Genomic DNA, 18482 nt, shown 5'->3' on the forward strand with positions numbered 1-18482 from the left:
ATAAACTAGAGGAGGTTATGTGCTCCAGTCTCTTTGGGAATTTGGAGATACTGAAGGTCTTGGGATATAACCTGTTTGAATGCTAAAGGCTTGTGGGTCCAGATGGTCATTGAGTAGTGGTTGCTGTTGAGGAGGATGCACCATTTCAATCAGGTTTTTGATTCTCCATCATCACATTTTAGGTTTCAGAAGGATCTGGAGGTCAAAAACATGTACTACCCCTATACCTAGAGTTTAAAAGAGATAAACTCTTCACAGTAAATAAAGATGTGATAGTTAAGGGCTGACAGTGAGAGAACGGAAACTACTACAGTACCATGAGAATTATAGAGAGTGACTATCTTTAAGTTGGTATGATGCTTTGGCTCCTCTGAAAAGGGGGATACCTTTTAGTTTTATGAATCGATATCCTAAATTGGTACTCGTAAGACATTTCAGTTTTAGGAGCTATTCTGGGATATTCCCCTGAATAGGAATTACGAGTATGTCCTTTTATAGTGACAGTTTAGGAGAATTCCTCAGACTAGAAGAACTTCTTGACCTAAATATTGAAGAGACCTGGGGATCTGGAGTTTGTTAGGTATGTGTTTCAGAGCTTTTTTTTTTTGTTTTTTGTTTTTTTTAAAGGCCTGCAAGATACTTTTCTTCTCCTCCTTTCTCTTTTTTTAATTCAGTTTTTTAGAATTCAATTTTCCTTACAGTGTTCATAGCCTTGGTGTATAGTTTTCTTTCTTAAATAACTCGAGTCTGGCATGAACTCACCTTTTGGAAAAAGTAATTAATAAATATTACTGGGTTCAGACTTTCTCATTAAAATAAATAATTTAGCATAGACAGTTGAATAAGTAGTATCTAAAAATTAATAACATGATCTAAGTTTCATCTTTGAAAATTGTTGATTTCAGGAGTTCTCATTGTGGTACAGTGGAAACTAATCTGACTAGTATCTATGAGGATGTGGGTTTGATCCCTGGCCTCACTCAGTGGGTTGGGAATCCCATGTTGCTGTGGCTGTGGTGTAAGCTGGCAGCTACGGCTCCGATCAACCTCTAGTCTGGGAACCTCCATGTGCTCCGGGTGCAGCCCTAAAAAATAAGGGAAAAAAAGTTGTTGGTTTTGTTTATTACAGTAATCTTGTATAACAGGTTAAAGTGTGTGAACAGTAATTTAATATATGCACACATAAAATGCCTTTTTCCTCATTAATATGGTAACATAAAAATGTCTGTGGGATGTATGGATTATTCTTGGGTGAGCTATAAAAAACTTGGGGGGTGTGGAATTAGAAACCAGTTTGTGAACAGTTGTGGTAATTACATGGTTTGGATAGTGACCTCATTAATATGTTTACATTTATTAGGCTCTCTTGACCCTTAAATGTATAAGGTGTCAGGTTTTGGTTTTTTTTTTTTTGGATTGAAACTTGTTTCATTCCAGAAAATATTTTGAATTTACACTTTTCCTCACAAAATTAACTAGCTACATTTGAGGAAGAGCCTTTCTTCAATTGTCATTATAATATTGTTCCCTGTATTAGTAATTTCCTTCTTAAAATTTTGAGTGTGCTTATTTGCAGATGATCTTCCTGAACTTCAGGCTGTTCAAAGTGATTCTACTCAATCTGCCATATACCAGCTGAGTTCAGATGTGTCACATCAAGAATATCCCAGACCATCTTGGAACCAGAATACCTCAGACATATCGGAAAATACTTACCGTGAGAATGAGGTGGATTGGCTAACAGAATTAGCAAATATTGCTACCAGTCCGCAGAGTCCTCTTATGCAGTGCTCATTTTACAACAGGTGGGAATATTGGCTGTACTTTAATTAAAAACTTCTATCCTTGCAAAGCACTGTTGTTTTTTTTTTTTTCCTAGTTTTAGGAATAATAATGCAGAGTTCTCCTGTGGCACAGCAGGTTAAAAGATCTGGCATCGTCACTGCAGTGGCTTGGGTCACTATTGTGGCATGGGTTTGATCCCTGGCCCAGGAACTTCAACATGCCACAGGCATGGCCAAAAAGAAAAAAAGTAATAATGCTGTTGACCATCTAATGAGTAGCTTATTAAAGTTAGAGTAGCTTATTAGATCCTCATTTAAAAGTTATTTCTGAAAATTCTGTTGTGACTCAGCAGATTAAGAACCCGACCTAGTGTCCATGAGGATGCAGGTTTGATCCCTGGCCTCATTCGGTGGGTTAAGGATCTGGTGTTGCTGCAAGCTGCAGTGTAGGTCGCAAATGCAGCTCTGATCCAGTGTTGCGGTGGCGTATGGTGATTTATGGTGTGGTGATGTCTTTACTAGTTTTGCATAGGTGTCTTTATGTAATAACATTGGTGTTGTGAATATGTACTTCTTTTTATCAAAGGGAAAGCTCTATTTTAAGGACCTTTGCTTTATAGCTGAAATGGCTTCTTTATTTTAGATCATCTCCTGTACACATCATAGCTACTAGCAAAAGTTTACATTCCTATGCACGCCCTCCACCAGTGTCCTCTTCTAAGAGTGAGCCAGGCTTCCCTCATCACCACTGGAAGGAGGAAACACCAGTCAGACATGAAAGGGTAAGTTTATTCATGAGATTCAGCTTTTACAGTTTGCACAGCAGATGACATACATTAACTTTCCCTCTCTAAGAAATTCTTTTGCAGCACACACAGATGGGAAATAGCATCTCTCCTTGTTCTGCTTGTGATCTGGATTAGATTTTATGTACAGCTCTGTTAACTGTTAGGCAAGTTTGTTAGTAGTGGGAACAGGCATTTATTAGCTAAAGCTTCCCAAAACTTCAGTTCAAAGGCATTTTTTTTTTCCCCTAAGAATAAGTTATCCTCTAATAAGAGAGCCTAAAGATGCATATTAACAAAATATATTTTAAAAATAAAAATTAAGTTTATAATGTGTTTTCACAGGCAAACAGCGAGTCAGAATCTGGTATTTTCTGCATGTCCTCCCTCTCAGATGATGATGATTTGGGATGGTGCAATTCCTGGCCTTCAACTGCTTGGCACTGTTTTTTGAAAGGTAAAAGAAATACTTGAAATTTCTGTAGTTTACTTGTGTAGCACAGTAGTCACATATCTAATTATTTGTTTTTTAATTAAACTTTAGGCACACGACTGTGCTTTCATAAGGGAAGCAATAAGGAATGGCAGGATGTGGAAGATTTTGCCAGAACCGAAGGCTGTGATAATGAGGAAGATCTCCAGATGGGCACTCACAAGGTTGATTTAAAATTCTTAAGGCTTTTCCAAGTCTTTCACAAAGGAGCATAAAGTTTACTATTAACCTATAGGAGTATCCTTCATTTACTTTTGTATGCAAATGACATCTACATTTTGGGAAGAGGTTTTGTGACTACTCTGTTGCTTAGCCTGAGGAGCAGTGACTTTAGGTTTTACCTTTGTAACAAAACTTTCTTAGGTGGGAAAAAGTATTTCTTAGCACTTTTTATACATTTTATTTTAGGGAAAACTAAACTGTCATTAAACTTAAAATGAATAAACAAACAAACCAAAGCTTTTTATTAGGTAATCTACAAAATTCCTGTATGGTTTATTGAGAGTTGATGTTAAATTACTTTCAAAATAACCCCATAAAATACTGGCATTTTCTAAGTCTATAAGCAAAAGCAGTAGTGGGCAGCAGAAGGATAAATATTGATTGAAACCTTTATCTTTGAAACCTTTAATTTCTCCATCTCCACTGTGGGCAGAGAAATTGGGCAGGTGAAGTGTGCTTGTTTAAAATTCCTGTTTTGATCCTGCTGTCACCTGTTACTGAGCCTCTTGAGAAAAATAGTCCCGACTTGGCTGCCTTCAGTTTCCCCCTCTTGCTATTAGCTTCAAAGTAAAGTTTACTCTAGCCTGACTTTAGCCTCAACTGCTCTACTAAAATTGTCCCAGAGGTTACTAGCTTAATTCTAATTTCTAAAGAGATTTCTGCTTGTTCTGTCTGACATCTCTGCAGCCTTTGGCGCAGGGGACTGTCTCCTCTTGGTTTGTGTAGCATGGCAGTGATGTGATTCTCCTACTGGTGTCTTGACTTTGTTGATGCCTCTCTTTACCACTGCTCTGCTGATACCACCCAGCTCCACAGTGGCCTGTGGAGACTGCTCTTCTCTGGAAGTCAAAAGATCTAGACCCTCGAGCTTGGCCAACTATTTGCATGGCTGGCCTCGGGCAGACTATTCACCCCGCTGGCACTGGCTTCCTGATCTGTAAGATGGGATTTGATTAGTTTTAAGTTCTTAGATCTCTAAGAAGATTCTGTAATTTAGTTATTAGGATAACCAACACTGGACTCACCCTTTTCTTACCCCTCCAGGCCTATTTTTTTCCCCTTTTCTTTTAAAAGTGTTATATCCTTCTTGATTGCCAGATTCAAACCCATGAAGTTGATTGTTTCCTTCCTTCATAGTCAGTTAATTGTTTCCGTAAAGATTTCTTTGCAGTTATCCTTTTCTTTCATTAGTTATTCTGAGTGGATACTAATAGCTAGCTATTGGCATGTCTGCCTCCTTTGTTTTTCTCTGAACTAAGTGCTCAATAAATATTGGCCGAATTTAAGTTTAGCTTGGTTCTACCACCACTGCACTTGTCAGTTCAAGACTGTAATGGGTTTTCCTCATTATCTTCAAATAAATTGAATACTAGAGGTACCTTTTATCTGTAGACTTTATCATCATCTTAAAATTGATAGTCATATTAATAAAAATATATTCATTCACTTCCCAATACCTTCTCAAAGGAAAGTTTAAGCACTTTGCCTCTCTTTAAGATCGCATTACTTACTAAGTGGGCCTCCCTTTGCAGTCTCATTTGCCCCAACAATGAATTAATCTTGAGTTTTTAGCATATACTCAGCACTCTCCAAAGAAATTGTTGGTTACAACCATTCCTAATGTAAGGCATGTTCTACCTTTCTAAATTTCTTTCCTCTTTTAGATTCCAATTCAAATGGGAATTGAAAGCCCCCCTAATCTTTCTTTTGGGGTTATTATCTCCCTTTATTGAACTTCATTGGCCTTATATTTATGCTTGAAGTGCTTGTTCCAGTCCGCTTTATATTGTAGTAATTCATATTTCTGCCTTTCTTCACCGCTGGGTCAGAAGCTCCTTAATGGCAGGAATCTTGTCCTAGTTTATTTACCTTTTCTACAAAGTCTAAAAAACATAATAGGAACTTCACTCCATGTTGACTTGAATATTGCCAATTTATTCATTCTATGCATGTATTTCCAGGGCTATGGTTCTGATGGTCTAAAGTTGTTATCACATGAAGAAAGTGTATCATTTGGCGAGTCTGTACTGAAGTTGACTTTTGATCCTGGTACAGTAGAAGATGGTTTACTTACTGTAGAGTGTAAACTGGACCACCCTTTCTATGTTAAAAATAAAGGTAGGGCTTCAATTTGAATTTGTAGTAACTTTTTAAAGAAAGCTTCTTAAATCTATAATTATGTCTTGTGGCATAATTCTTTGATGACTAAGAAAAAAATTTTTCAAGAGAAAACTTCTTTCAAACTAAATAAAACTACCAAAGGAAATGCCTTATAATAATACCTAATGTCATTTAGGTGTCTTAGCAGTAGTCAGGTGGAGCTCTACTTCCTGTGGGTATAAACTTTTTAGATTCATGTAGCATACTATAATAAGTTCTCTGTTGTCTTAATATAGTTTGGGGAATGGAGTATTCTGGTAATTCCATTTTGGTTTAAGGTTTAAGCCAAATACGCTTTATACCTGAATCATGTTTCAAAGCCTATTACAGTAACACTATGTCAGACATAATGATTCACAGACTATTTCATGGTCTCAATCATCATCATTTATCACATACTATTTTTGCTCTGTGGCCAAGATACATGACTTGTGTTAAAAATCTCAGTTTAATAACTTTTTAAAGACTCTGAAGTGATATGTCTGTTTTATAATAAATAATTCAGGTACTTTCACTTTCCATCCTTTCTGTAACTGTGGTTTGATTTGACCTTAGGTTGGTCTTCATTTTATCCAAGCTTGACTGTGGTGCAGCATGGCATTCCATGTTGTGAAATTCATGTTGGTGATGTATGTCTACCTCCTGGACACCCCGATGCCATTAATTTTGATGATTCAGGTGTTTTTGATACATTTAAAAGGTAATACTTTAGAAAAATTTTTTTTCTCTGTTAAAGTTTACCTCTAACCTTCTTCATGATTGATGTTTAGGAACCCAGGGGTAAGGGACACTGACCCTCCACGCAGTCAGAAATCCACCTATGACTTACAGCCAGCCTTCCGTGTAGGTAGATTCAACCAAACATGGACTGAGTAGTATTTATTTTTGAAAAAAATCCACATCTAAATGGACCATGCAGTGCAAACCCATGTTGTTCAAGAGGCAACTGTATATGATTAAATGGAAAAATATTCAGTAATTTAAGTAAAATAGTAGTTCAAGAGGAGTTTTACAAAGAATGAGATAATGCCATTTGAACAACATGGATGGACCTAGAGATTATCATTCTAAGTGAAGTGAGTCAGAGAAAGACAAATATATGATACCACTTATATGTGGAATCTAAAAAAAAATAAGAACTTAGAAAAGAGATGTAGAAAACAAATTTATGGTTACCAAAAGGGAAGAAGGCAGTGAGGGATAAATTAGTAGTTTGAGATTAGCGGATATAAATTACTGTATATAAAATAAACAAGGTTCTACTGTATAGCATAGGGAACTATACACACACACACACACACTTTTTTTTGTCTTTTGCCACTTTTTAGGCCGCTCCTGCGGCACATGGAGATTACCAGGCTAGGGGTCGAATTGGAGCTGTAGCCGCTGGCGGCCTACGCCAGAGCCACAGCAACGCTGGATCCGAGCCTTGTCTGCAACCAACTCCACAGCTCACGGCAACGCTAGATCCTTAACCCACTGAGCAAGGCCAGGGATCCCGAACCTACAACCTCACGGTTCCCAGTCGGATTCGCTAACCACTGAGCCATGATGGGAACTCCAGCATAGGGAACTATATTTAACATCCTATAAAAAACCATGATGGGAAAGAATCTGAAAAGTGTGTGTGTGTGTGAAATTGAATCACTTTGCTGTACACCAGAAACACAACATTGTAAGTCAACTATATATACTTTTTTTTTTTTTTTTAAAAAAAAGAGCCATTTTACTCTACAGAGTAGTCATACAGAAAAAGTGATTTTATAAAACATTTAGGATTAGATTAGGAAAAAAAGTACCACATCATGTGACTAAGAATTAAATAGGTCAGCTGTGATTAAAAAAAAAAAAAAAAATTTACTAAATCTGGCCAGTTGTTTTGAGCCAGTTCATAAGTCTCTAAGTTGTATCTTTTTTCTTTTGTTAACTGTGTTTTTGTTTAATATTCATTTTGACCAGGGCCATTAGTTGCATGGATTAACAAATCATAAAAATAGCAAAAACTTGACTTTGGAGAGACCTAAAAAGGAAAGTAATTTTCCTGAGACCCCCTGTTAATAAGCAGCAGAACAGGACAAGAACCCTGTGTACTGACACGTGGGAGAGGGTTGGACAGCTGTTTGCATTTATAAGGGACTTTTCTGGTTTTACACTAATAGTCCTGCATCTCTGGGAACCTCTCACTCAGTTCTAGGAGAATGGAACAGCTGGTCACCCTCCTCCCAAAAGGACACCAGAAAAACTCTGTATGTAGTATGTGGGATTTTAAGACCCATTCTTATTTTAAGATAATTATCAAATTTATATGCATTAAGTGGAGAATTCTTGAGTTTCTGCTGGCCTGTAGATTTTATTTCATTCAGTGTAATAAAATAAAAGGTTAATATGTTTTTATTTGAAAGAGTAAGTGAGATGTTAAAAACAGAAACAACAAAAAAAGCAACCAGCACATGAGCTGGCATAGGCTATATGCTTAATAAACATTTGCAATATTGGAATCTGAATGCTCCTTGACTCTCTCACATACACTCTTTGGAAAACAAGACAGTGTTAAGGTCTGATACTCAAGAGTATTCTTAGCGTGTAGATCCATGATGCCTTTAACACTGAAATTCAGCAATCCCACTTCTCTGTGTATACAGCCTAGAGAATGTCCTTGCATGTCCTTGCAGACATGCGCTGGGAGATATACAAAGTTCTTATCTGTGATACTTATGATAGCAAAGATGTGGGAACAGTAGCTAGAGAGTGAACGCATATATTGTGCTACAGTCATACAGTGGAATTCTTTTTGTCAGTGGAAGATGAGCCTTAGCTACATAATTTTATTTAATTTTTGGCCCCACCTGAGGCATGTGGAAGTTCCTGGGCCAGGGATCAAACCTGAGTCACAGTAGCGACCCACACCACAGCTGCGGCAATATCAGATCCTTCAGCAGGTTAAGGATTCAGCATTGTCACTGCTGTGGTGCGGGTTTGATCCCTGGCCCGGGAGCTTATGCATGCCACAGGTGTGGTCAAAAAGGGAAAAAAAATAGAACATGAATCAATTTTCAAAATGATGTTAAGTAAAAATTAGTCTCAGAAATTTACTGTTACGATTCTGGTTTTTTTTTTTTTTTTTTTTTTGATGGAATCATATGTTCTTTGGAAATATATCTAAAACAAAATTACATTAATATAATCCTTCTATAGTATATAAAATACACATTAGGCAGTTATGTTATGCCAGGGATCCTCAAGTTCGCTCCCAGGTTCAGTGATTTACTGGGAGGACTCACAGGATCCAGTACCTAGTCATATGCACTGCTGTGATTTCTTACAGCAAAAGAATATAAAGCAGAGTCATGAAAAGGAGGGATGTGGGCAGAAGTCCTCTCCCGGTGGAGTCACACAAGACAAGCTTATTTCTCTCAGCAATGAGTTATGACCACATGTGTGAATTGACACCTATTGGGAAGCATATTAGACACTCTGTATCAGGGGGTTTATTGGAAGCTGTCGCGTAGGCTGCCTCTGCCTGGCATGTACCAAAACTTCCATAGGGAAAGTAGGTGTTTAGGTAAACTGTACAGTTTGTACACACAGTTTAGAAACAGCCACTCTTATCAGTTGAGGGGGCGATGGGAACCCTCCTGAAATCCAAGTTCCAGATGCTGGTCAGGACCAGCCTTGTATGTAAGTAAGCCTTTGAAAAGATAGCAGGCCTGCAATGTTAATTTTCTGTACAAAAGAACATTATATATAATGTTAATAAAATAATTGCCATTTTAACAGAACTAATGTAACTGTAGTTTTTGTCATTTATGAATGTACTTTATAATATTACTGGGAAATTAAGGGAATGATAATTCAGGAGAATGGTTATCTCTGGAGGTGGAAAATGTGGAATTTAAGTGATATTATAAATACCTTTTTCTATATATTCTATTTCTTAATTTAGATTATGGGTTCATTCATATTTGGTTGTATGCTTTTTAACTTGTTAAAATGTTTTATACATGTTTTATATATATTTCATTGTGCAAAACTTTCCCTTTTTAAGTTGTTGGCTGTCTAATTCCTGTTTTTATAAGATGGCAAGTTCTCACCACTTGGGCCCATTAAATAGCACTCACTTTTAGGATGACTTTGGGCATTAGTCTTACTTCACTATGGAGCGAAAGCAACTCCTTTCCTTTTCCCCTCATGAAGGATTGGAAATGGGCAGTTTCATCCAGGAGAATCCATGAAAAAGTTGAAAAGCATGAAGTTGACTAAATTTTCATTGTGGATTAGGTTATGACTTGGCAAGGTAAGAGGAATGCTCCCTGGCATAAGGAGGTCAAGAAGAGAAAGAAAGGCAGGAAGAAGAAACACTTCGTTGAAGTGGAACTCCAGAATAAATTCCCAAGTACCACTTGGGGATTGGGATAAGCTCTCAGGTTATGCTGACAGGGGAGGGCATTGAGTAGACTTTGGCTTGCTGAGAACCAGAAGTCAGTAATAAATTGATGAGCGCTGCAACAGTTTGCAGCTCTGGAAAGGATGCTTCCAAGTGAGAGCTCGATTTGAAGCAGCCCATGTGAGAGTGGAAATGGAGGCCAGTCCTCTAGGCCTCAGGCAGGTTTAGGACAGTCGCTTCTGAAGTGGGTGTTTCTGTTCAAGTAGTGCACTAACTTACTGGGTGCCTTTTAAGTACGGGGTACTGTACATGTGTTAATTTATTTAATCTTCACTATTCTCTTAGTATTCTCATTTTACAGAGAGAGAACTAAAGCTGAGAGTAAGGAATATATGCCCAGAAGAAAGCTGTTAGTGTCAAAAGTAGGATTCAAGTTTTTATCTTAGAGAAATACAAATTTAATACTCCATTTCCCATTCAGGGCTACTTCTGCAATAGTAATTGGTACTTCAGTTGGGTACCTACTACGTGCTGGCCTCTGCCTTTAGTGTTTTATGTAAATTGTTCTCTCAGCTATGCAACATTGCATAGCATGTTTTAGCTTCATTTTAGAAGTAACCTTGAGACTGCAGGGTTTGTTTAACCTGCCCAAGGGTATATTATTAGTAAGTGGCAGAGGTGGACTTTAAACCCAATTAAAATTTTACATTGTCATGCTCTCCAGAATTCCTCTGGGTCAGTCATCAGACATTTTGAGAGCCTAGTGTGTGGTGGCATTGGGGGATTTAAAATTGTTGAAGACACAGGCCTGTCTCCGCTTGCTGTCTAGACAAGAAGATGAATTAGTCTGTGTGTATAGTGTGGTATGTGCTGGTTGAGAGGCAGTGTAGCCTGGTAGGAACATAGTTCTGTCTGGAGCTAACTGCCTGCATTCAAGTCCTGGCTCTGGATAGATTTGCTGTGGAAACTGGGGTAAGTTAATTTTTCTTTGGGTCTTCAAAAAAAAAAAAAAAAAAAAGGCTGTAAAAGGAGGATACTATTGAAGGGAGAGTTAAATGAGTTAACACTTGTGACATGGTTCTTAGATACTACAGTGCTGTAGAGTTTTGCTGAGAGGGGAATAGACAGTGACAATGGGAAAGGGCACCTGAGCTTGAGGAGAGGCATGCAGAAAAAGCAAGGTGTGCGACAGGTACATTTTCAGGACCTGCAGATAGTGAAGAGAACAAGTGCTGAGTATAGCAGATGAAGCTTTTTTTAAAAGATATTTTATGGAGTATCATGTATAATGCTGTAGTCATGTCAAAATCCTGAATTCTGTGATTATGCCAAACTACTTGAAATTTTGTCCATAATGGAAATGGATGATGGTTATATTTGTACCACTAGTTGGTTTCAAATTTCAGTAGTCAGCTTACTCTATTTTTAAATCTTTTGGTGTTTCAAATTATAATTAAATATTTTCCTTCAGTAGAGATTAATATTCTTTAGGTTATAATGCTTATTAAAGTTGCTATTTTTCTAAACTATATATGAGGGGGCTTAAGATAGCAAAAATTGTTTCTCTGACATAATATTGATTGCTAAGCATTTATTAGATGATTTTGGAGTTATACTTTACAGTTATTTCAGGTAAAACAAATATTGGGAGTTCTGGTAGTGGCTCAGTGGCATGAGAACCTTTTACAGTGTCCTTGAAGATACTGGTTTGATCGATCCCTGGCCTCGCTCAGTGGGTTAAGGATCTGGCATTGCTGCAAGTCGCGGTGTAGGTTGCGGATGTGGCTCTGATCTGGTGTTGCTGTGGCTGTGGTCTAGGCTGGTAGCTGCAGCTCTGATTCGACCTCTAGCTCAGAACTTCCTCATGCTGCAAGTGCGGCGGTAAAAAAGAAAAAAAAAAAAGGCAGATGTGTGTGACTTAATTGGTGGAAGTCCTTTTTATTGTGTGCAGTGAATGGTGTGGACCGCACTCACATAGCTGTCTCCAGAATGTCATAGTGCTTTACTTGTAGGCAGATACTGTTCTGGTAGCTAATATCAACCCATGTTGATGGATTGCCAGAATTTGTTTCAGGGAGAGAAGTAGGAGTTGGGTTTAGAGTAAAAGATTTTCTGTTAAGGTAAAAAGTGTAAGTAGTTGGGTTAAGAGAGTTGAAATGAGAATTCTTTTGATAGGTAGCTCTTCCTGCTGTGATCTACAATAGCTCTAATTTTCTGGTTATGTTTTCAATTAGTCTGGTCCTCGAGGTTAGCCAACAGAAATGCTGAGTACCATGGTACTGGTGAGAAAGCCTGGGGCATTGGAGGTGGTCAGACAGATCTGGGTTTAGATTTCTGTTGGTCAACAGATTATCAGATTTGTCTCCCCCAAAAAATAAATCCTAAGTAGGAATAAGTGAGTTGTATGGGATCTGAAGGAGGTACTTGCTATGAATAAAGCAGGTAGATTATTAACACATTCTTTACAGTTTTTTTTTCCTTTTTTTGTATTCTCTTTGGATTTAAAATCTTTTTTATTTTTTAATTAAAAAAAATTTTTTTTTGTCTTTGTCTATTCTAGGGCCACTCCTGTGGCACATGGAGGTTCCCAGGCTAGGGATCTAATCGGAGCTGTAGCTACCAGCCTACGCCAGACCCACAGCACAGCTCACCGCATTGCCGGATCCTGAACCCACTGAGCAAGGCCAGGGATCAAACCCACAACCTCATGGTTCCTAGTCAGATTCCTTAACCAATGAACCACGATGGGAACTCCTGGATTTAAAAAAATTTTAGAAGTTCCTGCTGTGGTGCAGTGGGTTAAAGACCTGGCACTGTCTCTGTGGCAGCACAGGTTTGATTCTTGGCCCAGCATAGTGGGTTAAGGATTTGGGGTTAGCTGCAGCTGTGGTATAGCAGGTGTGGCCGAAAAAGAAAAAAAATTTTTAGTAAGTACATACATAAGCTTTCATTTTACAAGCATCTGTCAGTGGTGAAGTCGTTCAAAGTAGTGTTGGGAATGTTATATAAGGTAAATAAAATATATTGAAAATTCCAATCAGATGTTAAAGTTTTCTTTTTTTATCTTGTTTTTTTCAAATTAGATGATTAATTGAATTAAAACCCTGTTAATAAATTTATTTTTAGCTATGACTTCACGCCTATGGATTCTTCTGCAGTCTATGTGCTAAGTAGTATGGCTCGCCAGCGTCGTGCATCTTTGTCTTGTGGAGGACCTGGAGGTCAAGACTTTGCAAGATCTGCATTCAGTAAAAACTGTGGCTCACCTGGACCATCACAGCTCTCTTCCAGTTCTTTGTATGCAAAAGCTGTCAAGAACCACAGCTCAGGGACTGTGAGTGCCACTTCTCCTAACAAGTGCAAAAGACCAATGAATGCCTTCATGCTTTTTGCCAAAAAATACAGAGTTGAATATACTCAGATGTATCCAGGGAAAGATAACAGGTAAAAAGTGGTGATTCTGATTATAATAATTGAGTGACACTTTAGTGCAGTTCACAGGAACTGGGATGGCTGAGTAACTTATTCTTCAATAGCTTTTATTACTGAATTCTGTTTTTTAGAGTGACTTTAAAGGAAAAGTTTAAGTGGAATTTTTAGAGTCGTGTTGTAACTGTTTTATATCATACCTAGACAGGGTAGCTAAGAGGTAAGGATCTGCCTTCTAAGATAATATTGACTGTCACTTTCTGTTAGAGGACAGAATTCTTTTTTTTTTTTTTTCCCGCTTTTTAGGGCCGCACAGGCGGCTCATGGAGGTTCCCAGGCTAGGGGTTGAATTGGAGCTACAGCTGCTGGCCACCAGCAAAGCCAGATCCAAGCCGCGTCTGCACCCTCTACCACAGCTCACGGCACCATGAGGCCAGGGATCGAACCTGCAACCTCACGGTTGCTAGTTGGATTCGTGTCTGCTGCTCCATGACGGGAACTCCAGAGGACACAGTTCTAACAGCTACTCTCTCATCTTTATAGAAAAGCTAAAAGACCAGCACCTTCTTAAATCAGATCTCAAGATGTATTTATTTTACACACTATGGTGTGTGCAGACATTGACAATTTGTGGTGATGGCCAGATTTGTCCAAAGAATAAATTTAGAGGGTCTTTAACAGAGCTCAGGAATAAAAGCTAACACCAGCAGTTCCCACTGTGACTCAGCAGAAATGAACCTGACTAGTATCCATAAGAATGTGGGTTCCATCCTTGGCCTTGCTCTGTGGGTTAAGGATCTGGTGTTGTCCTGAGCTTTGGTGTAGGTCGCAGATGTGGCTCAGATCTGGCATGGCTGTGGTTGTGGTGTAGGCTGGAAGCCATAGCTCTGATTCCACCCCCTAGCCTGGGAACCTCCACATGCCATGGCTGCAGCCCTTTGCAAAAAAAAAGCTAAGCCAACACCAGTCCATCCTACTGTTTGTTTGTACCTTTCCCTCATCTCTTAAAATCCTCTACTGCTCACTTCTCAAACCAAGTTCTCCACGAGTTACAATTATCATTTTCTAGTCTTCCTAGTTCTCTTTACTCTTGATATCATAGTTAAATGATTATGCATGTAAAATAATTCAGTTTTGAATGACTCATGACCTCAATTTATATATATATATGTATATTTGAGATATAATTGACAATGATATTAGTTTCACGTGTACAACATAATGATTTGCTATTTGTATATATTAAGAAATGGTCACAAAAAGTTCAGTTAATAGGCATCACCATATATAGTTATGAGATTTTTTCTTGTGATGAGAATTTTTTTTTAGGGCCACATTCGTGGCATATGCAGGTTCCCAGGCTAGGAGTCAAATTAGAGCTGTAGCTTCTGGCCTACACCACAGCCACAGCAACTCAGGATCTGAGCCAAAATCTGTGACTTACACCACAGTTCATGGCAATGCTGGATCCTCAACCCACTGAGCGAGGCCAGGGATGGAACCCGCAACCTCATGGTTCCTAGTCGGTTTCATTAACCACTGAGCCACGACGGGAACTCCAGGTATTTGCATTTTAAAAAGCTTCTTATACCACGTGCATCTCCAACGTGGGAACTGATACATATGCGAATATTTTTAATGAATTTAGTAAATTTGTCATCATTATATACTATCTTTAACCCGGAGACTATAAAAACTGGTTTTTATTTTAATAGAAGTAGTAGTACAGTGTTTAACTGCATTGACTTACTGAGAAAAATAACACACACACAATTTACTACATTATTTAATTTCTTTTTAAGGAGTTAAGAGCCTTAGGTGACTTTTGTTCTAAAGCTTACATGTTTGTTCTCTAGCTTCCATATCAGCAAGCGGGAGATCTTTTGTTCACACTTCATCAATCATTCTGGACCTTCTGTCCTGTATGAGTGTCGTGATATTAAGGGTTAAGAGCTCTTCACGGAAAGAAAGTGGCTTGTGTCTGTCTGTCCGGAATGAGATGATTTTAGTAGGTTCGGAAGCAGATTAAGAAATACAAATAGGAAATAGCTTCAAATTTCTGCCATAATGCATTTTCCCAGTTTGACCTGTCCCCCCTTGAGTTTATCCAGTTTTCTTAAGTGGTAACTACAAATACTGCCTATGGTTTACTTGGTGTTGCCCAAGGAAATACGAGCGAAGTGTACATGGTTACCACCACCACATTTTCACTGTGGTTGCATGAAGGAAAAAGACTTTGCAAAAGATAGTGGGTTATGGGCACAAAAAGATTAGCTTTCAATACAAAGTGAATAAATACTTTATGCCACTGATACTGAACATTGTCTGCCTTAATATCTTAAACATCTTTGAAAAACTGATGTACCCAATGGTAATTTAAACCATTTGAAATATTTAACTTTTTTCTTCAAATCTGAACTGTGTAAAATAACCACTTTTCAGCCATTTTAGATGTCCTTTGACAAGTGGAAATATTGGCCCTATACCAGGAGGCTTTAACTGCGCCAAGCTTCTGATGAATGGGCCATTATTACTTAGGATTTTACTGGCAGTGACTTCTATAGCCTTGACCTTTCCCCTTCTCTGCATTGGATGATATTTTTGTGTTTCAACTTTATATTTTTTTCCTGAAGTAGCAGCACTGGACATGAGGTTTTTTTGGAAAATTCTTGCCTTCAAAACTGTGTAAATGTTTATTTTACAGAGCCATAAGTGTGATCCTTGGTGACAGGTGGAAGAAAATGAAAAATGAAGAGAGAAGGATGTATACATTAGAAGCAAAGGCTTTGGCTGAAGAACAAAAACGTTTAAATCCTGACTGTTGGAAACGGAAAAGAACCAATTCAGTATGTTTCAACAAGTAATTGCTTAAAATGATCTTATCTCCAAAATTGTACTAACATAGTGGAACAGTTGTTAAAACCTTTAAAAGAGTGTTAATGCTGTCTCTCAGCCTTTTTATCTTTCAAAACCTAATAGTGTTTTTACATCATCATATAAGGGCAGGGCGCCTTTCATCATTAATGCCGTTTACTTTTGGCATGGAAAGTAGGAATGTTTGCTGGAGATGCTGGGATGGAAAAATTTGGAATGCAGTATTTCTAGCTGGGTTTGACACATGGGTGTTATTAATTCATTAATATCATAGTAAAAAATTTTTCTAATTTGGGGTGGTATGTCTCAACAGCCTTTGCTTAATTGGTGATGGGCTAAGGAGGATGGATGTACGAGGGTAAATCAGCCAACTTTCAGGGGCACTTCTGACATGCGCACAAAAATTCTAGATTAGAAATCTCAAGAAGGAAAAGAGAAAGTCTCAGGAAGGCTGATAAAAAAGTTTGCAATGTAATAATGCCGTCTTGGATAAACTTGACTCTTTGAACTTGCCCATTAGTAGACTGGCATAATTTAAGTAGTTTTGATGAATTAGAAGAAAACTTCACATGATAGACTAGAATGAGCTCAATTTGAAATGCCATTTAAAAATAAGAGGAAGACATGAGTACTCTGCAGCAGGAGGACTGGCCAAGGAGGTCCTAATTCATTCTGTATATTTATGCCTATTTCTGTACAGTAACATGCAGTTCACATCTGCTAAAGAATTCCTTTTGAAGTAGTCAGTAGTCAGATTCCAGTACGGGAGGGTGGCTGAATGCAATTTTTGGAGTTATTGTTCCCTTAGCATTCCATGTGGTAGGATTTTTGCCTCAGTCCCCTTTATGTCATCCTAGTCCATCTCTCTTGTCTCATCATTTTCATAAATTTTCTGGATGGTTGAACCATCAATATATTAAACTTAAAAAATAAAATCACACCTTTAAGAAGGTGATCTTTTTTTAACAGAAAAGTTATAAACATTATATGACCCATCTTAGCTTTCTTTATAGAATTACCATATTGATTTGTAAACATTCACTGAGTTTTAATTTTTATCTCCACAGGGCTCACAACAACATTAAACCAGGATGATTATGTTCTTAAGTCTGTATTTGCATAAACATTGACTGTCAGTGGAAAGACTTAAGAAGATCAAGGTCTCACCGTATGTCCTGAATCTGTGTGACCATAAGATACTGACAGCATTGAGTCTTGAAATGATTTAATAATAAGAGTGAGGATTTGCTTTCTCCATTAGAGCATTAAGTAAGCTAAAACTATCAACATTGTAAACCAAATTGCCTTATTTTTCTTCCAAACTTCATATATGTCTATCAGGTAATATAGGCTTGAAAATTGATATCCTGTGGTGCTAAAGTACAGTAGAAAGAAGTGTATACATGTTCTATTTTAAATTGTACAAAAGGGGAATTTAAAAATATGTAACTGCTGTTTATACATTGGCTCCTTACTGCTTATTAATCTGTATTGTACACATAACGGAATGAAGCAGAAGCTGGGAGTTGGCCTTTCCTTGAGCAGCCACCACATGGCTCAGCGTCTGTGCCAAACACGGAGGCTCCTAGTCTGGCCAGTGCCAAGAGGGTGCCAGAACATGGGGCAGGTGAGTGGTGTCAGTGTCCCAGCCTAAGAGCCACCTGCTGCAGCCCCAGGGCCCACGGAGCAGATGCACCCGGTGGCGGCACCCTTTCCCTACGTCGATGGAGACCTGCCCAGGCCAAGGTAAAGTTAGTTAATAGCATTGGGATATAGTCACTGTAATGGTGCTATTAACAGTTGACACCATTGTATTTTTAACTTTGTGTCCTCTATCTCCTCAGCCACGTATCTCAATATCGTATTTGTCATCGTATCTCTATGGTGGGGGCGGACTTTGCACTTAAGCAGTGCAACACTTGCACTTTACTTTTCTCCAACTGTCTACAATGAGAGCAAACACATTGGCAATACAGCTGCTTTTGCTCTGAGCTACAATCATGGCTTTTCATGTTACTTACCAAGTGGTGTTTCTGGTTAAGAATCACAGCTGTAAAATTGATTTCAGTTCATTACACTTCTTCATGATGTTGCCCCTAAATTTTGCACACTATATTCTTGTATATTATTTCAAATAAAATGAAAAAAATTGTTTATCTGACTTTTGCTGATTGATCCTGACTGAACATTACACATGAATAACAGGTTCAAGGGATGGGAAATATTTTAAGTGGCTTATGGATTTTCAACACGAAATTTAAAATAAAATGTTAATGATGGCATGGGCAATAGTTGAAAAACAAGGATCTAGATTATCTACTATTTGTAAGAATCCATGTAAAGTAAAAATA

General features: G+C 38.1%; 1 protein-coding gene across 13 annotated transcripts in view; it reads left to right on the forward strand.

Moving 5' to 3' along the window:
- The window catches only part of HBP1 (HMG-box transcription factor 1), a 27880-nt gene extending 9595 nt beyond the window's left edge, over positions 1-18285 (forward strand). For 10 of the 13 annotated variants that reach the window (XM_084974273.1, XM_084974276.1, XM_021102059.2 and 7 more), the window contains 9 exons: positions 1577-1805; positions 2428-2566; positions 2915-3026; positions 3114-3226; positions 5246-5402; positions 6000-6144; positions 12955-13272; positions 15962-16103; positions 17199-18285. In XM_084974273.1, the coding sequence (XP_084830399.1) occupies positions 1577-1805; positions 2428-2566; positions 2915-3026; positions 3114-3226; positions 5246-5402; positions 6000-6144; positions 12955-13272; positions 15962-16103; positions 17199-17216 (1373 nt within the window). In that variant the 3' untranslated portion in view covers positions 17217-18285. 13 annotated transcript variants of the gene reach the window in all.
- Positions 18286-18482: the final 197 nt, after the last annotated feature.

This window comes from Sus scrofa, chromosome 9 (genome assembly GCF_054392235.1).
Source record: "Sus scrofa isolate SSC_HxYL_T2T_F1_AM1 chromosome 9, Sscrofa_HxYL_maternal_Yorkshire_Landrace_v2.0, whole genome shotgun sequence".
In the NCBI taxonomy this organism is placed as follows: domain Eukaryota; kingdom Metazoa; phylum Chordata; class Mammalia; order Artiodactyla; family Suidae; genus Sus; species Sus scrofa.